This window comes from Aplidium turbinatum, chromosome 7, assembly GCF_918807975.1.
Source record: "Aplidium turbinatum chromosome 7, kaAplTurb1.1, whole genome shotgun sequence".
Classification (NCBI taxonomy): Eukaryota; Metazoa; Chordata; class Ascidiacea; order Aplousobranchia; family Polyclinidae; genus Aplidium; species Aplidium turbinatum.
This window is the reverse complement of record NC_137478.1, coordinates 9,011,738-9,033,437: the sequence shown is the minus strand read 5'-3', so window position 1 is coordinate 9,033,437 and position 21,700 is coordinate 9,011,738. Positions and strand designations below refer to the sequence as shown.

General features: G+C 37.8%; 1 protein-coding gene across 1 annotated transcript in view; it reads right to left on the bottom strand.

Annotated features, from left to right (window-relative positions):
• LOC145774632 (uncharacterized) overlaps nucleotides 1–13,524 on the bottom strand; it is a 32,041-nt gene extending 18,517 nt beyond the window's left edge. The window contains exons 1-2 of the mRNA XM_082585919.1: nucleotides 13,454–13,524; nucleotides 866–970 (exon numbers count right to left, since the gene is read on the bottom strand). Coding sequence (XP_082442045.1) covers nucleotides 866–970; nucleotides 13,454–13,510 — 162 coding nt within the window. The 5' untranslated portion in view covers nucleotides 13,511–13,524. The remainder of the gene's footprint in view (nucleotides 1–865; nucleotides 971–13,453) is intronic.
• Between the last annotated feature and the right edge of the window lie 8,176 nt (nucleotides 13,525–21,700).

Genomic DNA, 21,700 nt, shown 5'->3' with positions numbered 1-21,700 from the left:
AAGTAAAAATATGCTAATTTCGAAGACTGTATATATGACCAAAAAATGAATAAAAATGACCGAAATAAATAAAAAATTACCGAATTTTTTCTAGTCATTTCAGACAAATGACCAAAAAGTCTCAGCAAAAAAAAAAACAGGGTGGGTCAATATCATCACTTAACCAGACTACAGCCATTGACACAATAATTGTTTAGTTTAATGGCACCACAAACAATTAATTTGCTTTTCACTTGTCGGCACATCAAGTAGCAAAAAACCGTCTTTTTATATTGCTTCAAAGTTTGCAGACGTGACATCAACATAAAATCTATCTCGCTAGAAGATGTTGCACACTATTGATTGTCATGGTATTGAAACAGCAACTGTGTTGCGTAGGTCTGCAGTCTGCACATTAATAGTTTACAATGCAGAGGAAACCGGCATCAAAGTGTAGCGATGTTTAATAAGTCAAGGTTTGGAAAACCTTTAAGACAGCAGCCCAATAATAATCATGCTTCAATAAGCATATTTTGTTGTGAACAAAAATTGCCTTCATGTTTGGCTTAGGTAGGCTATGTCAAATGGATTCGACATTTGATATAGCTAGACCTATTGTATAGTAGAATAGGTTTGTACCCTCAGCTATTTGGAAATTCCCAACCCTAACGCAAAGCCAAAAGGTTGACAGTGGGAAGTTCCTTTTTGTCGTGGTTGATATATCAATGTGCTATCAACAATAAAAACATCAGACACAAAGTAATATTGTTTTGTAGAAGTTTAACAAAAACATCACGCACTCACGCATTGGACAGCAAAAATCTCGAAAAAAAGTCATGCTTTGGACCACATGCAGTGCATCTAAAAAGACATTTGAAATAACAACCTTGAAGTCCTTTGACCGTCCAGATATCAAGCATGAAGACTTCGGTTTTCTCGCTGGAAAGCAATCACCAGTTGAAGAAGGATTAGACTGAACCAGATTGCGTCTCTGCATAAACACAATCATAATAATACACGATTTATAAAGCACTGTTTCCACTGAAGTAATTAATGCTCAATATCACAAGACATATATACAGCTTCAGTGTACATTACATATTTGGCTACCACAGACCGGTATGGTACCGTACCCTTGTATAATGTATAAATTGTATATGATATATATACGATATATAAATCAAATATAGTTATAGATAGTAATAACTATCAAATTTAATTCGCTCTGCTTTGCTTTTTGCTTGGTATTGAGCACTTTTTGTAGTACTAATAGTTTTCATTGTTTATACGGTATATATATATATGTTTTCAAGGCTGTATCATCAAAGATATAACATTTTTCAAGCATATTGTACAACCTGCTGAATTAAATAGAAAAGTTATTATTTATGTTCTATTACCGGTACTAGAAACATAAATTAATCATTACAAACTTTTCAAGTTTTCAATCTTAACTTTTAAATTAAGTGGTAATGCATAAGGCAGGTGTCTATTACAAACTGTCTTTCAAGTTTAATGATTAGGCTAATAATAATAATTTCCCATTTCTTTGTATGAAGCAGACGTTTGTGGTTAGCAGAATGGAAGGACCTGGAGCCAAATTTTTGTAGATTATCAAGTGTGCAAGGGTCAGTATCCAGTTTTGACAATGTAATAAAGCGATAAAGCCAAATTTTTAATAAGGATCAAAAAGTAAGAAAAAAAGAATTGACGATGCACTGCAACAAAGTTTCTTAACGTTTCTTTGCACTTGCAGTGACTAAAATATTTAGCATTTTAAAAGTGAAGCTTTGGCGACCCAAACTGTTTCGAACTAAATGTAATGATATTTGGCCATGCAACTCTACCAAGTTACTGTTCAATATCCAGTAATGTGATAAATTCAACTGGTTTATCTTGAAACATCGTGCTTTTTTGTCTGGCACTAATCTGTGCTACATTTTGACTAAAGTTACTAGGTAGTCTTGGAAGTTCTCGCCTTCTCGGACAGTATTAGTTCATATTTGGGACATTTAAAGACAAATAATAAAACGTGTTTCATTTCTGCTCCAATACTTCACTGAAATCACAAGAAATTAAATATTGACACATAATGGTCAAGCATTCAAAAATGGAACAGAACAGAGAAAAAAGTAAAGAAAAAAATACAATCAAGCAAAAAGCAATGAGTCTAGAACATATTTTAATAATTTACAAAAAAATTTAAATGTCTGAATGATTTGCTAGCATTCGGACACAGTATATGAAATTAGGCCAATTCATCATTTTTGTCAGAATTTTAGGCCACCTGGCAATTTTGAGTTTAACTACCAATGACATTTTGTAACTTTTTTGTCATACTCTATATATTATATATACTCAAGTATAGGTCGATCTCGTGTATAAGTCGAATCCCTACTTTTGAGCTGAAAATCGGTGATATTTCCTTCTCCATATTAGTCAAATAGCTCATTCCCGACACTAGCCTACCATTTGATGGTTCATCTAAGTATGGCGGAATGGCCCGTTTCGGTGAGTCCGATCCCTTAACAGGGAATTTTTTCAATTTTTTTTTTAAATTATTGGGTACCGTAGCCTAATTATCATTGCCGTTTTAGGGCTAGGGGTTAGAGGTTAGGAACTCACCGAATCGGACTCACCGAATAGTAGCAGACCCTAAGTATTGGCATTGACATACGGTGAGGAAACTTCAAAGTAGAGCGTAGACGTAGAGTAACTTACGCTGCTCGAATAGCCAGTAGTCACGTAACACTATTCACGGAATATAAAAAGTAAACCAGCTAAATTAGACGTGCTATTTTCAACGCGGTCTTCTCGCTGTGAGATCAATTACACTGGTCAACAGTCAACACACATTTTGGTACCAAGAAAGTTTTAACGGTTTTAGGGTATTTTCATGCCCACTGGCGCCGACTTACGGGGTTACGGGGTGGCCACGCCACCCCATAACCGCTGTGGCGGGGTGGCAGCCACTCCGTTTAGGTTACATTGCTTACTGCAAATAAATGTAATTTGAACGGATGTTTAAATCTTTTTTTGATCATTGGTTTTTGCTTCAAGTCAACGTAAAGCAAGAGGTGAACCAATACAGTATTGCGAAGAAAATGATTGTTTTTGTCACAAGCATGATACTCGCGTAACATCAAGCAAGCTACGTGAACGAGTTTTTTCCTTGTTGTTGCGATCGTTTTATTTGTTACTTGTCATAAGTCATTGTTACATTTGTTAGGTTTACAATGGGATTTATTAATCAATAAAATACGATCTTTCCAATTTCCATTGCCTCCCTCAAAAATCTTTTTTTTTTTTTTTTAAACTGCTTATAATATCGCTATAAATTATGACAGCTATAAAATACTTGGAAACAAAATTATCTCGATGATTGATGGCTCCACCCCCTAAATGAATATCTATTTTCAAATTTCATTTAAAAAAATGCAATTTTCGAAACTATTGTTTGAAAAGTGCACTCAGCATGTAAAGTAGCAATTTTAACGTTCTGCAAATTTATACGTTTACATGTAACAATGTTAAAAACAGATTTTTGTTTCAACTATGTCGCAACTGCTTGATCTATTTGCAAGCAATGAAACAAGATCATTAATGCTTCCAAACGTGGTCTGCATTGTGAAAATATACTTATCGTTGCCTTCCACCACCTGCGAGGCGGAGCGATCGTTTAGTGCACTCAGGCGCATAAAAACCTACTTGCGATCTACCATGACGCAACAGCGATTAAACCACGTCCTAATTTTTAATTTATCAAACTGAAGCTTCACGGTTACAACTTGACCAGTTGATTAACAGTTGGATTGACAGAGCTGCTGTTCGCAAAAATACTTTTGCCAAATGTTAAGTGTCAGAGCAGCAACGTAATAATAAAATTCACGACATACTTCCTGTGCTTTGTTTTAAAGTTGCTTTGTAAATTATTGAGTTACAAATCAGGTGTGAAAAGACAATTGCATCTACGAAACACGCTTAGTAAAAATCAAACAAAAACATGCAGTTTGAAAGTTTTTAGATTGCCATATTGTGCTATCCGCCACCCCGTGCAAAAATACAAGTCGGCGCCTATGTTCATGCCGCTGAATTCGAAAATGACCTTGGTTTTACAAATTGGCTCTAATTTTTGAGATATTCCATGGTTGTACTCCAAAATAATGCTAAAAATATGCAAATTTTGACATTAGTATTTTCTTTATGCTATAACTTTGATGAATTATGCTATAACCTTGTCTGTCTTTTACAAGCATGTCCATACCTTATTTTTACATTTTTGATGCGATTCTGTGAAATGACCATTGTTATTGCAGAGCGGAATGGCCCGTTTCGGCGAGTCCGATTCGGCTAATCCGATTCGGCTAGTCCGATTCGGCGAGTTCCCTATTCGGCGAGAGCCTTTTTCGGCGAGTGCCCTTTTCGGCGAGTTTTTGAAATTTTATTTTTGAAAGGGAATTATCGGGTACCGTAGCCTAACTGTTTTCACATCGTTTTAATTTCGCTGAACGTGCAGAAAGGAATTAAAATAAAATGTTTGAACTATTAAATTAAAATTCGTCATGTCAGTTCAGTTCAATTGTTTTTATTTCTGACCATCATATGAAAAACAATACACGTCAACATAGCAAAGGTAGAAGCGACAAAACGCGAACGCTAAAACGTGCTTGAATTCGTCATGTCCGTTCAGTTGTTTTTAAGTTAGAAGCGACAAAACGCGAACGTTAAAACGTGCTTGTGACCGAAGTAAGTTATTGAGTTGAAAGAAATTTGGCATGGTCGCAACACCTTCAGAAAAATTTAAGATGTGAAGGGAAAATAGAAAAAAAGAAAATGTTACAAAAAAAAACATCATGTTTATATCTATAAGTTAGTACTTTTGAATAGTTAAAATGATTAGTTTGGATCAACAAATGTGTGGCCTACAGCTTGGATTGAAAGGAAATTATCGGGTACTGTAGCCTAGTTGTAGTTATCCCTACCAGCAAAAATTTGTTCCAAGAACCCAGTTAGCCTAACAGTTCATTTTCACATTGTAGTAACACAATGAAAAGGCTAACCAAACGTGTGGCCTATCGTTTTAACGTCGCTAAACGTTGAAATCGTGTAGAAAAGAGAACTTTGATGACTAGGATACGTTGCAAGCCTTAAGGCAGCCGGCGGCCATCGCCGCTAAGTAGTGCTTGAATGACCGCCTGTGCTACCTCCTCCGTAGGCCAAGTTTGGCCTCCGGTTTCTTCTAGCCAATTATTTAATTTCGCAATAGAATGATCGTGGATTAAATGTCGAAAATATGTACTGTAGTATCAAAGAGTGACGCAGAATTAGGTCAGCGCATCATAGTCACTACTGTTGTATTGAATATATCCAGCTGCGATCACCAGCGCTGTAAGTCTTGTTTGCAATTCCAGATGTTTATTTTAACAAAGTGTTAATCCGAAGTGTTAATTTACATCGGCTGGCAATATTGTCGTTTTTATATCGATTCAATGTTGTCGGATATTGAATCGTTGTTAAAAAGGAGAACTAGGTTAGTTGACATCCGTGGGTAAAACACGTGTCTTCATAGTTGAGAACGCTGTGGGTTAGCGACTTCACACCCTCAATGGTAACATCATAACGGAATAAATGGTCAGGTTTTATGAAAGGCGGTATGCAGTTGAAACAATTTACTGAGCTGCGAGCAGTTAAAACAATTTAGGGTCGTTAGATGGTCCCACAATACCGGATTACAATCCTGATAAAGCATTTAATGCGTGGCACAACGATTCTATTGCAGGATGCCGCCCAGACTTCAACAACGCTAAGTGATCATTTTAACATTGTTGCAAGTTTAATGCTATTTACTTGTGCTATCGTTATTGTATTTTGGCCTCCAAGCACGCAGATTTGGCCGCCGAGAAGAAGCTCTCGGTAGGCCACGATGGCTGCCGAAAAAACAAACACGAGTTTTAAGGCCTGCGTTGAAACTGAGAAACATTCACAGAAGCCCTTCGATACGTTGCATTTTTAAGATTATGCATTTTTAAGATAATGTATTCAGACGTTGAATCAATGTACAAATGAACTGTTAGGCTAAATGGGTTCTTGGAACAAATCGAAAAGCTTCTGTGAATGTTTCCCAGTTTCAACGTATCCTAATCAGCAAAGTTATCTTTTCTACACGATTTCAACGTTTAGCGACGTTAAAACGATGTAAAAACGGCAAGTTCTGCTGGTTGGGATAACCAGGCTACGGTACCCGATAATTTCCTTTCAATCCAAGCTGTAGGCCACACATTTGTTGATGCAAACTAATCATTTTAACTATTCAAAAGTACTAACTTATAGACATTAAACATGATTTTTTTTTGTAACATTGTCTTTTTTTATTTTCCGTTCATTTCTTAAATTTTTCTGAAGGTGTTGCGACCATGCCAAATTTCTTTCAACTCAATAACTTACTTCGGTCACAAGCACATTTTAACGTTCGCGTTTTGTCGCTTCTACCTTTGCTGTGTTGACGTGTATTGTTTTTCATATGATGGTCAGAAATAAAAACAACTCAACTGAACTGACATAACGAATTTTAATTTAATAGTTCAAACATTTTATTTTTATTCCTTTCTGCACGATATCAACGTTTAACGATGTAAAAATGGCAATTATAATTAGGTAGGCTACGGTACCCGATAATTCCCTTTAAAAATAAAATTTCAAAAACTCGCCGAAAAGGGCACTCGCCGAAAAAGGCTCTCGCCGAATAGGGAACTCGCCGAATCGGATTAGCCGAATCGGACTCGCCGAATCGGATTCGCCGAATAGTAGCAGACCCATTGCAGAGAGCCTTCCATAGGCAAACCATGTTTTATGTGAAAATCAAGCAAAAATTCAAAAAATTAAACAATATTAGCAGTAAGTAACAGATTTTCAGTTTGCAAAAACTGGTGGCGTCAAAGCACAAACACTACTTTTAGTATCAATTGAAGTAGCCTACATTTCATAAATTGTTAAAGCACATTAATCATTCCTATGACGAGAAAAGATTAGTCAATGTTTACAAATTTTCTTTTGTAAGACTTTCTGAATGTGATGTGGCCAAACAGTCACGTTGGAGACTCCAACAGTAGTCAGCCATCATGTAGGCATCCCACCTGCCCTGGTACCACTCTTCTATGACTTTAATGTCCTGGTGGAACCTTTCTCCGTTCTCTTCACTTAGGTCACCAAGGTTTGCAGGAAAACGATCTAAGTGGCTGAAGAGATAGTGAACCTTGATACTCATCTTCACACCTAAATCTTTGAACTTGGAAAGCATATATATACCAATTCTTGGTAATTTTCAGCTTTTTTGCTTCCAAGGAATTTCTGTGTGACTAAAACAAACGATTGCCATGCAACAGACTCCTTGTCTGTCACAGACTGCACAAAACGTGCATCTTTTAAGAGTTTGCAAATCTGAGGGCCATCAAAAATACCTGCTTCCAGCTTTTCGATGGTCAAGTCAGGAAATGCTCTGCAAATATGATTATTAAAAAGCAGTCGCCAGTTGTTGGCAAGGCTTTTATAAACTACTTCATCAAACCAAGTGTGATGTGTAATGGTGGAATGATGATTTTCTCTCTGTCAACTAAAGGCCCATTGATGATGTTATCTTCAACAACTCTCATGGAATCTGCAGGTGATCTTTTGTTTTGCTGGTCAAGCAAAAAAATTACCATTTTCAAGTCTACACAAATTAATGATTGGTGAGAGTCGTAATCTTTGTAATATCGTTTAGTTTTAATGTGATTGTACCGGTACTCTTCTTTTAGTTTTGTTGAATGGCCAATTGGGAGAGATGAATATCTGTTACCGCTATGTAACGATACACACTTTAAACTTCCTTTTGAACTGTCTATGATCTCTCATTTACAGCAGAAGCCTTGCGATGTCTTTGCAGTAAACAAATTCATCTTGCTGGCAAAAATATGGAAGCTATTCCTTTTATCTCGCAAAGAAAATATTATGGAAGCTCTGGTTCCAAGACAGTTTTTGTCTTTGAGTTGAGATGCCATAAATTCTGCTGCTTATTTGGATAGGTTGAGATCTCTGATGAGATCACTCAGCTCCTCTTGTTTGAATGTCTCTGGAATTGCTGAACTACTTTCAAACACATTTCCACCGCTGCCACTTGCAAAGCTTTCTACCTCTTTCTTCCATCATATCCCATGGCTATTGGCTATGTCAAGTAAATCACCAAATTCAGGCACAAGCACTTGCATACTGGGTTTTTATTTTCTCTGAGACTTTTCGGTCATTTGTCCAAAATGACTTTAAAAAATTCGGTCAATTTTAATTATTTCGGCCATTTTTAGTCATTTTTGGTCATATATAATATTTTTTCTGACATTTTGACCGAATTGACTATATTTTTTTCGGACATTTTGCTAAAAAATCGGTCAATGACCGATAAATGACCGAAAAAAAAAACCCAGCTTGCATACAGTGAGGCACAGGTTGTGGTTTTGGTTTTATTCATGGTTTTATTGGTGAGGAACGACAAGAGGTCAATTTCTTTTCATCTCAAAAGGTACCGTAGTAGCCAAAACTTATGTTAGTGTTCATAAACAGATAGCCCAACCCAGAAAACATAGGAGTAGATTTAAAAATATTCCAAATATGTTGAACGGTTCTTGAGATATTGCCGTTCTTCTATTGCTCCTTATCTATGATGCCACCTAGTGGCCAAGGGTTATTTCAATTATAACTCGAAAATAGTGTTGGGCGATATTGAAAAAAACAAAACGATACGATATTTGAAAAAATACTCGATATTTCGATACTTTTCGATATCTTTGTTCTAATTAAGAAAAGAGTTTCTCAGTCTTCGAAATTAGTGCCGTCAATTACCGAGGTGATTGCCGACACAGATGCATGAATGGCGCATTAACGTCGGCAATAAAAATGCCGAGGCCACACGAGCGGTTGTAAGGTTAGGGTTAGACATTCCTCCCAGTCGTTATGCCACAGCCATAGATTTGTTCCTTAGTCAACACTCTGATGGAGCTCTGAGAAAGAGGCGTGTGGAATGTGGATGGGTATCAAAGCACGAAAGCAGCAAAACGTGGACGCTTCATTGCGAACCACGAAGACAGTGTAGATTCACAGCCAAGCGATGAGCCTCTTGATGTGTCTGATTCCAGTAATGACAAGACAACCTCATCCTCCGATACAGCATCTGATGATTCCGATAGCTAGTTCTTCATCAAACAGACTTTGTGGTGTTGGGAGTATCCCAATTGTGCCGAAATTATGCTAGTGCAAACGTAAATCGAGGCAATCTTCTCGCAGGGAGCTATTAATTTGTTACCGGAACTTAGTTAAGCAATTAACGTTATTTTATGGTAATTCAACGTTGTTTGATGTCGAATTAATGTAAAACAAACGTAAATTTCTTGTTGGGCATTGTTGTTACGCAATATAACCCGCCGGGAAAATTAAATTGATTTGTACTGTCCGAACGTTAAATCAACCCAAAATTAACTTACTTGTGAGTTATTCAACGTGAATTACAGTACCAGCGTGCGTACTGCGTTGCTCGCTTTATCGCTACTTTTGGTATTATTACATCACAACAAATCAAACAGTGCGGTCGTGATAAACTACTCTAGCATATGTTTCGCTTCTTGTTTCACATGTTTTGGTACAATTTTTTTCGTAATAAACGTTCACAGCAATTGCCGAGGCAATTTCAACTTTTGTCGTTTGGCATCGGCAACGTTTTGTAGGGGTTTGCAGTGATGAGTTAGGGCTCTAATAGTTAAAATATCGAACGATATTGAAATAAATATCGATATTGAAAAGATATCGTATCGTATGGAAAATTCGATATATCGCCCAACACTACTCGAAAACCGCTTATCTGATTTTCATCAAATTTGAACCATTCTTCTCAGAAAAGTGAGAAGCATGTTTTAAGCCAATAAAAAATTAGGGTCCACGTCTTTTAGGCGCTGACAGTTAGGCGCTGGTCTAATAGGCGCGCACACTGTGGCGTCTGGATATTTAGGTGCGGAGCACTGTGGCGCCCGTTCATTTAGGTGCTATTCCTAGTAAAGTCTGTAGATTGTATCAGCTTGGCAGGTAGGGGCGTAGGGCAATGCTTTTCACACAAAATATTATATTGAACAGGAAAATATATTGTTTTGTTAATGCGTGTGCGTTGTTGGTCATGGCTTCAGTGAGTGAAGTTGCTTAAACCGGCAATGCTTTTTCACACAAAATGTTATATTACACAGAAAAAATATATGGGTGATTGGGTGAAGCTGCTTGGACCGAAATTGCTTTTCACACAAAATGTTATATTGAACAGAAAAATATGTTATGGCTTCCGTGAGTGAAGCTGCTTAAACCGGCAATGAGTTTCACACAAAATGTTATATTGAACAGAAAAATATGTTATGGCTTCCGTGAGTGAAGCTGCTTAAACCGGCAATGATTTTCACACAAAATGTTATATTACACAGAAAAATATGTTATGGCTTCCGTGAATGAAGCTGCTTAAACCGGCAATGATTTTCACATAAAATGTTATTTTGAACAGAAAAACATGTTTTTTTGTTCAGCATTTATTTGTTATTAGTCCAGGTTTGCGCCGGCGAAAGCTTTATCAATAAATTATTCAAGTTTCCGAAAATGTATGAGATTGAGTTCACTTTTAGTTAGGTCAAATAATAACTAAACATCAGTAAAAAATGTACCGAAAGCTGTACTCAAGCGGGCGGTAGGCTTGAGTGAAGAGTAACTTAGTTTTCCGTCAAAACCCGGACTAGGTTTAATAACGAGCGAAGTCTCACCATTATGCTTGCAACTTGTAGCCAAGGTGTAGCCTATATGCCCTGTAGAAATGTATTCATGTGAACAGTAGTAGAGCGTCTTACACGTTCTCGTCACATGGCCAATCCATCCCGAACAGAAGTAATTTATATTTAATCTAAATTACCAGACATTTTTCACACAAATCTGTTGTATTTACGTGGTAAAAACATGTCATGTGATCGACGTAGACGCACAATCTTGACATGAAATGAAAGCATACATCTTCAGCTATCCGAAGATGCAAAGCTTTGCAATAAAATTTAAAACATTCTATGTACAACTAGCAACTTTCCAAAAGGTGTTTTTTCTAATTTCTAAAAAAATTAAAAATTGGCAGAAAAGTGTACCTACCCAAGCATGATACAATAATATGAAAATATATGTAGTTTAACCGAATGCCAAAACAATGCTGCACATGAGAAAAAATTTACTTCGTTTCTGCGCGCAATGCTTTAGGAGGTACAGCAGAATGATTATGGAGAAATTTGGAAAATTTTAAGCAAAAAGTTTACGTAATTTAGCCTAGTCTTTTTGATCGAGAAATTCCAAAGTAAGGGGTTGCCTAGCCAGTTTTGACTGCCAATTCCAATGAGTAAAAGAAAAAAAATCCATTGTGTCCCCATCTTTAAGAAGTCCTCATCTGATAACTGCACCGCCAAAATATTTTTTTTAATTAGCCAAAAAAGGACAGGCAAAGACTATGGATCTGCCATCATTTACATTATTTTTTTGCTTGAAATAGGCTACCTTTTAACCTTGGACGTAGGGATACTTCCTTGGTCATCATGGCAAAAATCCCAAGACGTGTGTATACGTCCATGGTCGCGAAAGAGTTAACTAAAAATAAACTCAATAATGTTCGGAAGCTTCAATAATTTATTGATAAAGCTTTCACCAAAGCAAACCTGGACTAACAACAAATAAAACAATAATAAATCAATAAAACAACAATATATTTTTCTGTTCAATGTAACATTTTGTGTGAAAAGCATTGCCGGTTTTAGCAGCTTCACTCACTAAAGCCATGGTATAATTTTTTGGCAAGCTGCCAAGCTGATACAATCTACAGACTTTACTAGGAATAGCACCTAAATGACCGGGCGCCACAGTGCTCCGCACCTAAATATCCAGACGCCACAGTGTGCGCGCCCGTGCACGGACATTTTGCCGAAAGGACATTTTGCCGAAACCCGAAAGACATTTTGCCGATGGACAAATTGCCGAAAGGACTAAGGTTGTGAACGATAGACTAAAACACATTGTGGAGAATATCGACACATATAACACAAAAATGAGTTTCGGCAAAATGTCCATTTAGCAAAATGTCTTTCGGCAAAATGTCCTTTCGGCAAAATGTCTTTCGGCAAAACGTCCTTTCGGCAAAATGTCCGGGTACCGTGCGCGCCTATTAGACCAGCGCCTAACTGTCAGCGCCTAAAAGACTTGCTCCCAAAAATTAGGTAGTGCCAACCAATGCCCCTTGGCCATCTAACAAAAATTTGAAAATATTGATATCTCAAATACTGGAGCCAATTCAAAGAAACGAATGTTATTTTCGGATTCAGTGGCCCAAAATTGCCCAAAAACTGTTAAAATATCTTCGGCACTCGAAAAATGTTTTTTTGTTGGCCAGTGTTATGATTCAACAGAATGCATTGGTTTGTTATCAGACGCACGAGAATCAAAATCCGCTCATTAACACAGGAAAATTAGTACTTGGCATTCCTGTATTTAATGGTGTTGGTCGCAGATATTGCCTACATAAACGACGTCTCTTACTGCTATTATCACCTAGCCAACCTGACATCATTGTTTTATGCGGCCGCCAAGATTTGACATCGACTTCAACGATCATAAAATGTTACGTAATAAGCACGAAGTTATATCCTACATGCAAAAATAGAAAAACTGATCGCTTAAAACAGCTCTTTTTGCTGTTTTGTTTCGTGAGCTTAGCATATTGTTCAACAAATGTATAAAGTTTAGAATTAACAAGAAATCATTAAATTAAAAAATTAAGTTTGAATCACTGCAAATAAACATATTCAATACTTTTACTTCGGCCGACGCCATTTTGCAATCCGTAATCTACGTCGGCAAATGATTTTACCGCTGCAAAAATACGTTAATTTTGAAGGCTGCCGAGCTGGAGACAACAGCTTGTCCCGTGTATAAGTCAAACAGGTCCGTCTTTTTGAGCTAAAAATTGCTTGCGAAAATCTCGACCTATACTCGAGTTTATACGGTAGTCTTTCGTGCACATTTTTGCAGAAGCATCACATCAGCAGTCTGCACCGATAGCTCAGTTGGCTAGCGCGTGACTTCGTAAATGAAAAAGCTTCAAGATCAAACGGCCTGGTTCGCCTCTGAGGGTGTGCGCTTGATAACGCATGCAACGACTGCTCTCCATTCAGTGGCATTTAATAGATGCAATAATTCCCTGGCAACAAGACTTCAACTATCAGAAACTTCACTCTGTCAATCTTGGTAACTATCCTATTGAATCTTTATCCTCGTAGTCCAAAGATAAAGATTCAATCAATCAATCAATGAGAAAATGCAAAGGATTAATGACGCAATGAGTTACGAACCAAGAATTGAAAAGCACTGTACTAAAAAATAATGCACAACAAACCTGTTGATAGGCAAGTTCACTAGAAGAAAACGGACGGCCAGACAAAGCAACTTCCATCGTAAAAAAGTCAATATTTCATATCAATACAGAATAGGCTATAACAAAATTAGATTTACAGCTACAAAAAAAAACTCTGTAATATCAAACATTGTTACTGTTTACCTAAAAACCTGTGAAATTAACAGTATATATGTATTGTTTAAAAAATATAACTACATGTAGTCTGTGACTAGGGATGGGCAATATAGAATTTCGAATAGTTGCAATCCGAATATCTAATTATTCGAATTGAAATGACATTTCGAATCGAATTTTCCAAATCGAAATGAAAATATCTGCTTTTCCAGCTACTAAAATTTTTTATCGATTTTTCGCCAATCAATTACATTCGGCTCAGCGATAGCTATTCGCTCTAGCGAAAACGGCTAGCCAGCTCTCTACCAGTGCGGTTTGTAGAAGTCGGAAGGCCGTTGTGCTGTGGGTTTTCATCGTACGAAACATGGAACCCAATGCAACTCTGGGTGAGGCTACCACTACACCTAGTGTAAGTTCCACAACAAAGCAGCAATCCAATGAAATGGATGATCTATTGAGCTCCGGTGTTGAAGCGACAAATACTTCAGCATCAACTAACGACAATGAACAGCTTTCAGATGCCGAAGAAAACCGATCGTGTCCCAAACAGCGATGCAATTGAATGGTAGAACAAAAATCAAAAAAAGTTGTCGTTGTTGTTTGATCTTAAGAGGCAGTATTTAGCCACTTCTGCATCCTCAGAAAGATCCTTCTCGAGTGCTGGATCGACAGCTTCAAAATTGCGATTGCCGCCGACTGGCGTGCAATTAAAAGCTTTAAATACTCTTCATTGCAACAAAGACTTGCTCTCCTAGGCAGTTACTGTTGTTATTCGTGTCGTTGCCACTTTTCCATTATGTGTCTTCAATAAAACCAGAATAAAAACAAAGCTTTTTGACATTTTCTGAAATTAAAATAAATTATTCTAGAATAGATATTCGAAATTCGAAAAATTATTCTATAATAATTCTAGAATAGCTTATTCTTCTATTTTGCCCATCCCTACCTGTGACCTAACCCTGTTTGTCAAGTTTGCCTGGATTACATACCATAGCCTAAAATTGAAAACTACCAATGGGCATCACGAATTGGATTCCACTCCTACTTCATGAAACCAAACTCCACTCCAATCTAACTCCGAAAATTTTTATCATTTTAGACTCAGAATCCACTTCACTCCAAAATTAAAAGTTAACATAATATTAGCCAATGTGTTTAACACACAATAGCTCAGATGCAAAAATCTTATCAACTTTAGTAGCACGTAAATGCTTTCAGTGAGCATTGCCCCTTGATCAAAAATCATGACGAGGCATCAGTTTTCATCTTCTACAAACAGAACTAGAATACGAAACTTAGGCTATTTCATTAACTAAAATGAAAGTTGCTGAACCGAACTCCCAATCCACTCCATTCTGAAACTTTTGTTAAAAATAAAACTTCGAACCCACTCCATCTTCTGAACATCGGGCCAACTCCGGTGTGTGTAGCAGTAGCAGACTAGCAGCATGCTAGCAGTGCAATAGTGCAGTCCACTGTTGCCACTCTCTTGTCATGGAAAAGTACTAGATTTGACTGAAAAAAACACTAGATTCACAAAAAAAACACTAGTATCATTATTACACGATCATTTACATGCACAATATACAAAAATTACAGCCAATGGCGTTAGTGAGTGTTAAAAGTCTTTAAAATTGCAAAATAAAACTGAATTTCCTTGAAAGTGAGAACCCTGAAGTCATAGCCGTAGGAGAGTAAAACATTTTGGGGGGGCAAACAAAATTTTTTCAAAATTTGGCCTTTGCAAATATATTGTCAAAAACGCAATATTACTCACAATCATAGGCGCCTAACCCGTGGGGGCCAGGCCCCCACGCATATTTCTGCGTGGGAGCAACTTTTCATGCTGTATTGATACATAAAACAATAGATGAACTAGCGATCGGCAGCAGGAAAACACTTTTTAAATGCAAACTGCAACAGCTTCGTGATAAATGATCACCAGAACGAGTAGCGATGCTACAATCCCACCCCAGACAAAAAATGACTGAATTTGCTGCCTGGGACAGCAAAAATCTACCATTTTGCGTCGATTCAATGTCATCAGATGTTGAATGCACCCAAAAACAACATAATTTGCTACGTAGACGCAGCGTGCGTTTGGCTTAATGCGCTTGCAAACAGAATCGATGTTGCTTTCGAAAGTCCAAACCTCTGCAGTGAATAGTCGCGGCAGTGAATTGCTCGCTGTGAAAATGAACTTGAAGTCTGGGCCCGAGGTAACCACTAACTAACCAACGCAACAAGGGCTGGTACAAATTGCATTGGTGCTTGGTACAAATCGCAATCGCATTATACAAACCGTTGCCATTGAAACCCGATCAAAGGCGGTTTTGTTTCATCTACCACAGGAAAACGGGCGTTTTACAGCGAATTGAAAGCAGGTCAGTCATAAGTTGCGATATTGTAGTGAAAAGGAAGCAATGTCAAGTTGAAAACTTAATCAAACGTCTCTCCGTAACTATTTTTCGAAAGCTGTTTAGTGTTTATGGATGTCAGCAACTTTTAAATTTATTTAAGGTGACGTGCTGTTGAATTGATGCGCTTTGATTGATGTAAACATGAATGATTTTGCTTTCAACAGGTACATTTTCAAGCGTATGATCAAGTTAGTATTTTCAATTCCATTTAGGGGAGAGTGGGGCACAATTAGACAAAAAATAGTAAAATAGAAGTCCCGTCTATATTAAAAGTCTAACAAAATCCAACTTTTGCACAATAACAAAGTATCACACTGTTAACAAAATGAGACAGTAAAACAACACTTAGGTAATGCATATTAAATACTACAGTCAATTGAAAAAAATATTGTTTTTGTCCTATTGTGCCCCGGTAATGGGGCACAATTGGACATTTGCAAATATTATCAATGGTTTAGAAACAACAGTTTAAACCAACACAAAAGTAATCAAGAAACTGACAAGGACTCTAATAAATAGATTTTACTTGTTTATTGCAGTAAAATCAGGGACGTTGCCACAAGGGAGGGGGTCTTGGAAAAGCCATTTTACCCCCCCTAAAATTTTATCTTGTCTCCCAAAATTTTTATTTTTAATGTTATTACAACGTTTAAATGACATTGCATTGCATGAGACCATGCCATATTAAAAGAACTACTTTTACAGTATGATCTACCATGTGTGTTGCTGTCCAATTGTACCCCAAAATTTGTGTCCAATTGTGCCCCACACACCAACATCGATTTAAAGTTGGGCAGGGACAACCTGTTCTAAAAGTCAGGTCAAAGCAAAGGTAATGAAAAGATACTTTATTGTATATGGCTTGAACAGAAAAAGAAAAAATCTAAAAATCTTTACGTTACATAAAAAAATTACGATTAAAACAAAATCTGCTAAAAATACTATACAGTTGCTAAAAGACTTCCCACCGCCAAACTCAATACACGACCAACACAAACTCTTAGAATTACCGTACTAATCAGGGTTGTCAGACAGCTTTTGAGAAAAAGAGCCAAACAATGTCGAAAAAAAGGCCAAACTGGGTAAAAAAGAGCCAAATTGTTCAATAATGTTAATAACATTGCTAATAAAACATAATAACGTTAACAACGTCAATAACGTTACAACATTGCAACAACACAGTCTACATTCTACAAGAACAATTCCAAATCTTTATCTTCTACAGTGTTTCCAGTTTCCACTCGAATCTTTGGCATTGGCATAAACATTGTCAGCTAAACACTGTCTAAAAAATCGTAATAACACTTTTCAGTCTCAATTTCCAAAAGACATTTATTTAAATAGCTAGTTTGATAGTATGTGCCAACTGCTTTCAAAAATAGCCAAATATTGAAAACAAAGGGCCAAGGGGCCAAACATTTTTTTTGGGGGCCAACTACCTCTAAAAAGGGCCAATCTGGCAAGTCTGTTACTAATGTGAAACTAATTTTTGCCAAGGCACTGAAGGCAGGGACTTCCAGAGTTTCCAATTTTTTCTATAAAATGCGATGTCCAATTGTACCCCATGTCCAATTGTGCCCCACTCTCCCCTACACAGTATTATACATTTTAGTAAACCTTTTCGTCTCTTGTTTCATGCTAATAAATCTAGTTCGTTGCTAAACTTTATGTTGTGCTTAGCTTAAAGAGTCACAGTCCATCAACCGCTAGCCAACGCAGACGCATGGCATGTGTTTTGGTCAAGTTTTATTTATAATAATTAACGGTAGGTCGAACGTAGCGATAACTCCGAGTGTGGTAATAAAAGAAATCCTAGTGTGACGACATAATTACGTCATCCATCTGCGTGACATTTTGCTGAATTTAAGTTGCTGCTGATTAAACACGCTTTCGCCCCCACGGCCAAAAAAATAGTTAGGCGCCCATGCTCACAATCATCTCTGAGGTAGTGTAGTCTAAGAACTCCACACTCATTTAATGTAAGCCGGCGAAATGTAAGCCTCCGATACCATATGGTAGGCTACGCTACCTAGCCTACTTTGAACACTTTTCACAGTCATTTACGTGTAGTTTTTAAAGTATTTATGCTAAATACCGGTATCTCAAATTTGGTCATCATTGGGTGTAACTAGACAAAAAACCTGAGTCCACTTTGAAAAGCACTACAAACACATTGATGCAGCCAAACAAAAAATAGGTGGGGCTACTTTGAACACTGTCCAAACTTATGCACACCAACATAGCGATAAATCGCTAAAAAAAACACTAGATAGCAAAAAAAAACACTAGAACACTAGATGCAACCCAAAAACACTAGATCTAGTTAGGGACGGTACATTACGGGACGCGCAACTCCGTTGTTCCTTCAACATTAGAAGGGTCAATTGTCAACTTGACATTTTTTTACGCTTTACTGCAGGCTTGCTTTCAACTAAAAACCTTAAATTACTTTAAAACCAACTTAACTCTTCTTATATAACCCATAAAAAGTAAAATATTTTGTAAATTAGAAAAAAAACGTAACCCTTCTAGTGTTGCGGATAAGCCAAAAGCGGATGAAGTTTCGCATCCCTATGATCTACAATCCCTAGATCTAGTGGAAAAACACTAGATCTAGTGGAAAAACACTAGGAGTGGCACCACTGGTGCAGTCGCAGTCTGTCAAAAAGCTACCGTACTGTCTGCGTGCGTCCCAATCCAAGAGTTACCAGAGTTGCCAAACTCCACTGGGTAGATAGCCATTTTAAAATAGCCTAACTAAATTCTGTGAGGTGGGTCGCAGAGACAGACAGACAGAAATAGATAGATAGGCTATGTAACATGTACCATGTTTTTAAATAACAAATTTAAATCTATGAGAACATTTTGCAGAAACTATGAAAACTAAAATTCGAAAATGCACTTCAACTGTGAGAATGCAAAACCTAAATTCCGCTCTCACGGAATCTAGGTCCCGCTTCCCAACAAATGCCACTCTCACTGTTAGATTTTCAACAGGTCCTTGATAGGCTTGCCTTTCGTTTTACTGCATTACTCCCGTTAATTTGTGTATTCGCCACCTAGCGTCGTTTCCCCTTCATTGTTATGTTATCGCTGCTTTTTGCTATTTGTTTTTTGGGTTTTGTGGCCGTGCTAACTACTGATATATAGCCTACTACATAATTTTTCATTCAGGCACGTTTTAAACCTTTCAAGGTTTTGCCACCTTTTCCCGTTCGTTAACGTGCTGGTAGGTATATATCGATTTTTGTAGTTAGTATCTTTTTCATCTCGGACGCGTTAATGACGAAAAATAACATGATTGATATTTGCAGCTTGCTATCTCTCAAAGTTCAACTTACTGGTGAGCCTACTTGTGATGTAATAATGTTTTGTATAACTGAATGTTGACTTTCTACCGTGAACAAACGTAACGTATCTCTGGTGTGCGTAATTTGTTGTTAGGCTAATACTTCAAATTTAAATATTGCAGAGTCAATCACTATAAAAGCCTTCGCGTGCAAGTGCATCATTTGGCATTACTGATCCAGTCATACTACCAGTATGTATGATCGATTGATTTGTGTCGTGAATTGTGGATTCATGTTTACTACTGAAATATCGACTAATTGTCAGCCTCCTGGCAATAAATACTCGTAAATCGATCTTAACTAGGCCAAGTGAATTGCCACGTTTCTTTGTTTTCTAATGATTATTGGCCTAGCGTTATGGTTGTACGGTAGCCTGCGTAACAATTGTGAAAGGTAACACCGCGAATTTATTTATTCAGTGCGTCATTGGTCAACCCGTGGAACTTGTGTACCTTACAGTGGATTGAGAACTGTTAGTCAACAAATTTGGTACGTTTATCAGTTCGACTCTTGTGCTTGCTGAATTGTGACTAGTGTCTTATGTCATGTTATTTCTTGACAGAAAAACGACATAAACTTCGTTGCTGCGAAGCAGTCATTGGAAACTGCGTGACTTCTTCAGGTCGGCGTGCTTTAACAGTGCTCACTGCTCAGTCCTGCCGGGTGGATTAGGAAAATCGTGACGTCACCGGCGCAATTAACTACTGTACCTGTTGTGTTCGCGTCACACACAACACTCACGATACGTTATTACTCATAAAAAGGCACTACCGCCTACCGGTATATTATGAAAAAGGCCGGGAATTGAAAAATGCACACACTCAGACAGTGGCGCGGGAACTATTTTTCTCTAGGGGAGGCTGAAGCTGCCGTAGTGTTGTGAGCTTCTGGGGGGCTTCGCCCCCCAGACCCCCCTTATGAGAGTGAACGTTCAAAACTAGTAGTACTTTTATAGGTCCCTTCTGTGTGTAAAACGACGCCAAAACACACACATTGTAAATGGTAAGAAACGAAGAGCGGCAACAACAAAGCAGCTGTTCAGGGAATTAAAAAAAAAACGAACATATTAGAAAGTGATATGAAAACGACAGTTTGTGGAAATGAGTTCTCACACGCTTCCGAAGATTGCTTTTCGCTCAGGTTTTTCTCTGTATGAACTGTGTCATGAGTTTTTTGACATTGACAGTGTTCAAAATGTTTTGGTGGACATACATCAACGCAAGATGAATAAGTCTTTATTGTGTCATTGAGCTTCTCAACCACGTTTTCAGGCGTCTTAGAGCAGAAAAAGAACGTTCTGATGATGAAGCTGAAACCGGGAGGCAAAGGAAGAGCTCCACGAATTTTCACGTTTCTTTGAAAAGCTCTAGTGTTCGAGGGTTTTGTTGCGATAGTAGGCTATCTGAGCAACTTTTTGAACCGAGTTTGCGGTTTTTCCACTTACAACATCGGGCCTAAGTTCCGTTTTTAGACGATCTTTTCTGATGGCATCGGGTAAGCTGATTTCAGTATCAAATCTTTCTTCACCGCTTGCATAGCTCAGAAGGGCCTTTTCTCTGTTGGCTGCTGTAAGCAGATCCGCCTGGTCGAATCTTCAATCAAGCTCAGCTTGAACCGAATCAAGGGCTTCAAAGTATTGCCGTTTCAACGCTCCTTCTCCCGCAGACGACAAAGCATCCGATTCCTCTGTGTTTCGAAATCTTGCTGGAGTTTTTCTCACTCGGGGATCCTTTGGCGTCTTTAGGTTATTGACAGACGCAAAGACGTTTGCTGCTTCCACAAGCTTGGAAACGGATTCATCTTTTTTGAGATGTTTGATCCGTTCGCGGTAATTGGTGATAGATCCAAAGCTGAAGAAGAGGAGATCTTCTTGTTTTGGAGCTGTTTAGCGACAGCTTCTGCAAGCTGAAAAGCTTCACCTCTGCAGGTAATCGCAAAATAAAGCCGCATCGTGCGTGCTTATTTTACCAAGCTGAATATGTTTGCACGTGCGTCTTCTTCCATCGCACTATCTTCTGTCATGTCGGTCAGACATTGCAACAGGGTAGGGTAGCACTTAACAACACGAGCGAGGGCAAAAGCACGAACGCTCCAACGAGTAGGGCACAAACCCAGCAAATTGCAAGAAACTTCATCGGAACCAAAAAGCGACATGAATAAAGATTTACGTTTTGACGATTCACGAATTACAACTGCAAAACTTTGAACGAAGTTTAAGGCATCGGCAATAAGCCTCACATCCTTTATTAAAACATCTTGCAAAATCAAATCGAGAGCATGATTACTGCTGTGAATGTATAACGATCCAGGGCATAATTCTTTAAGTTTGGCCCGCACTCCGT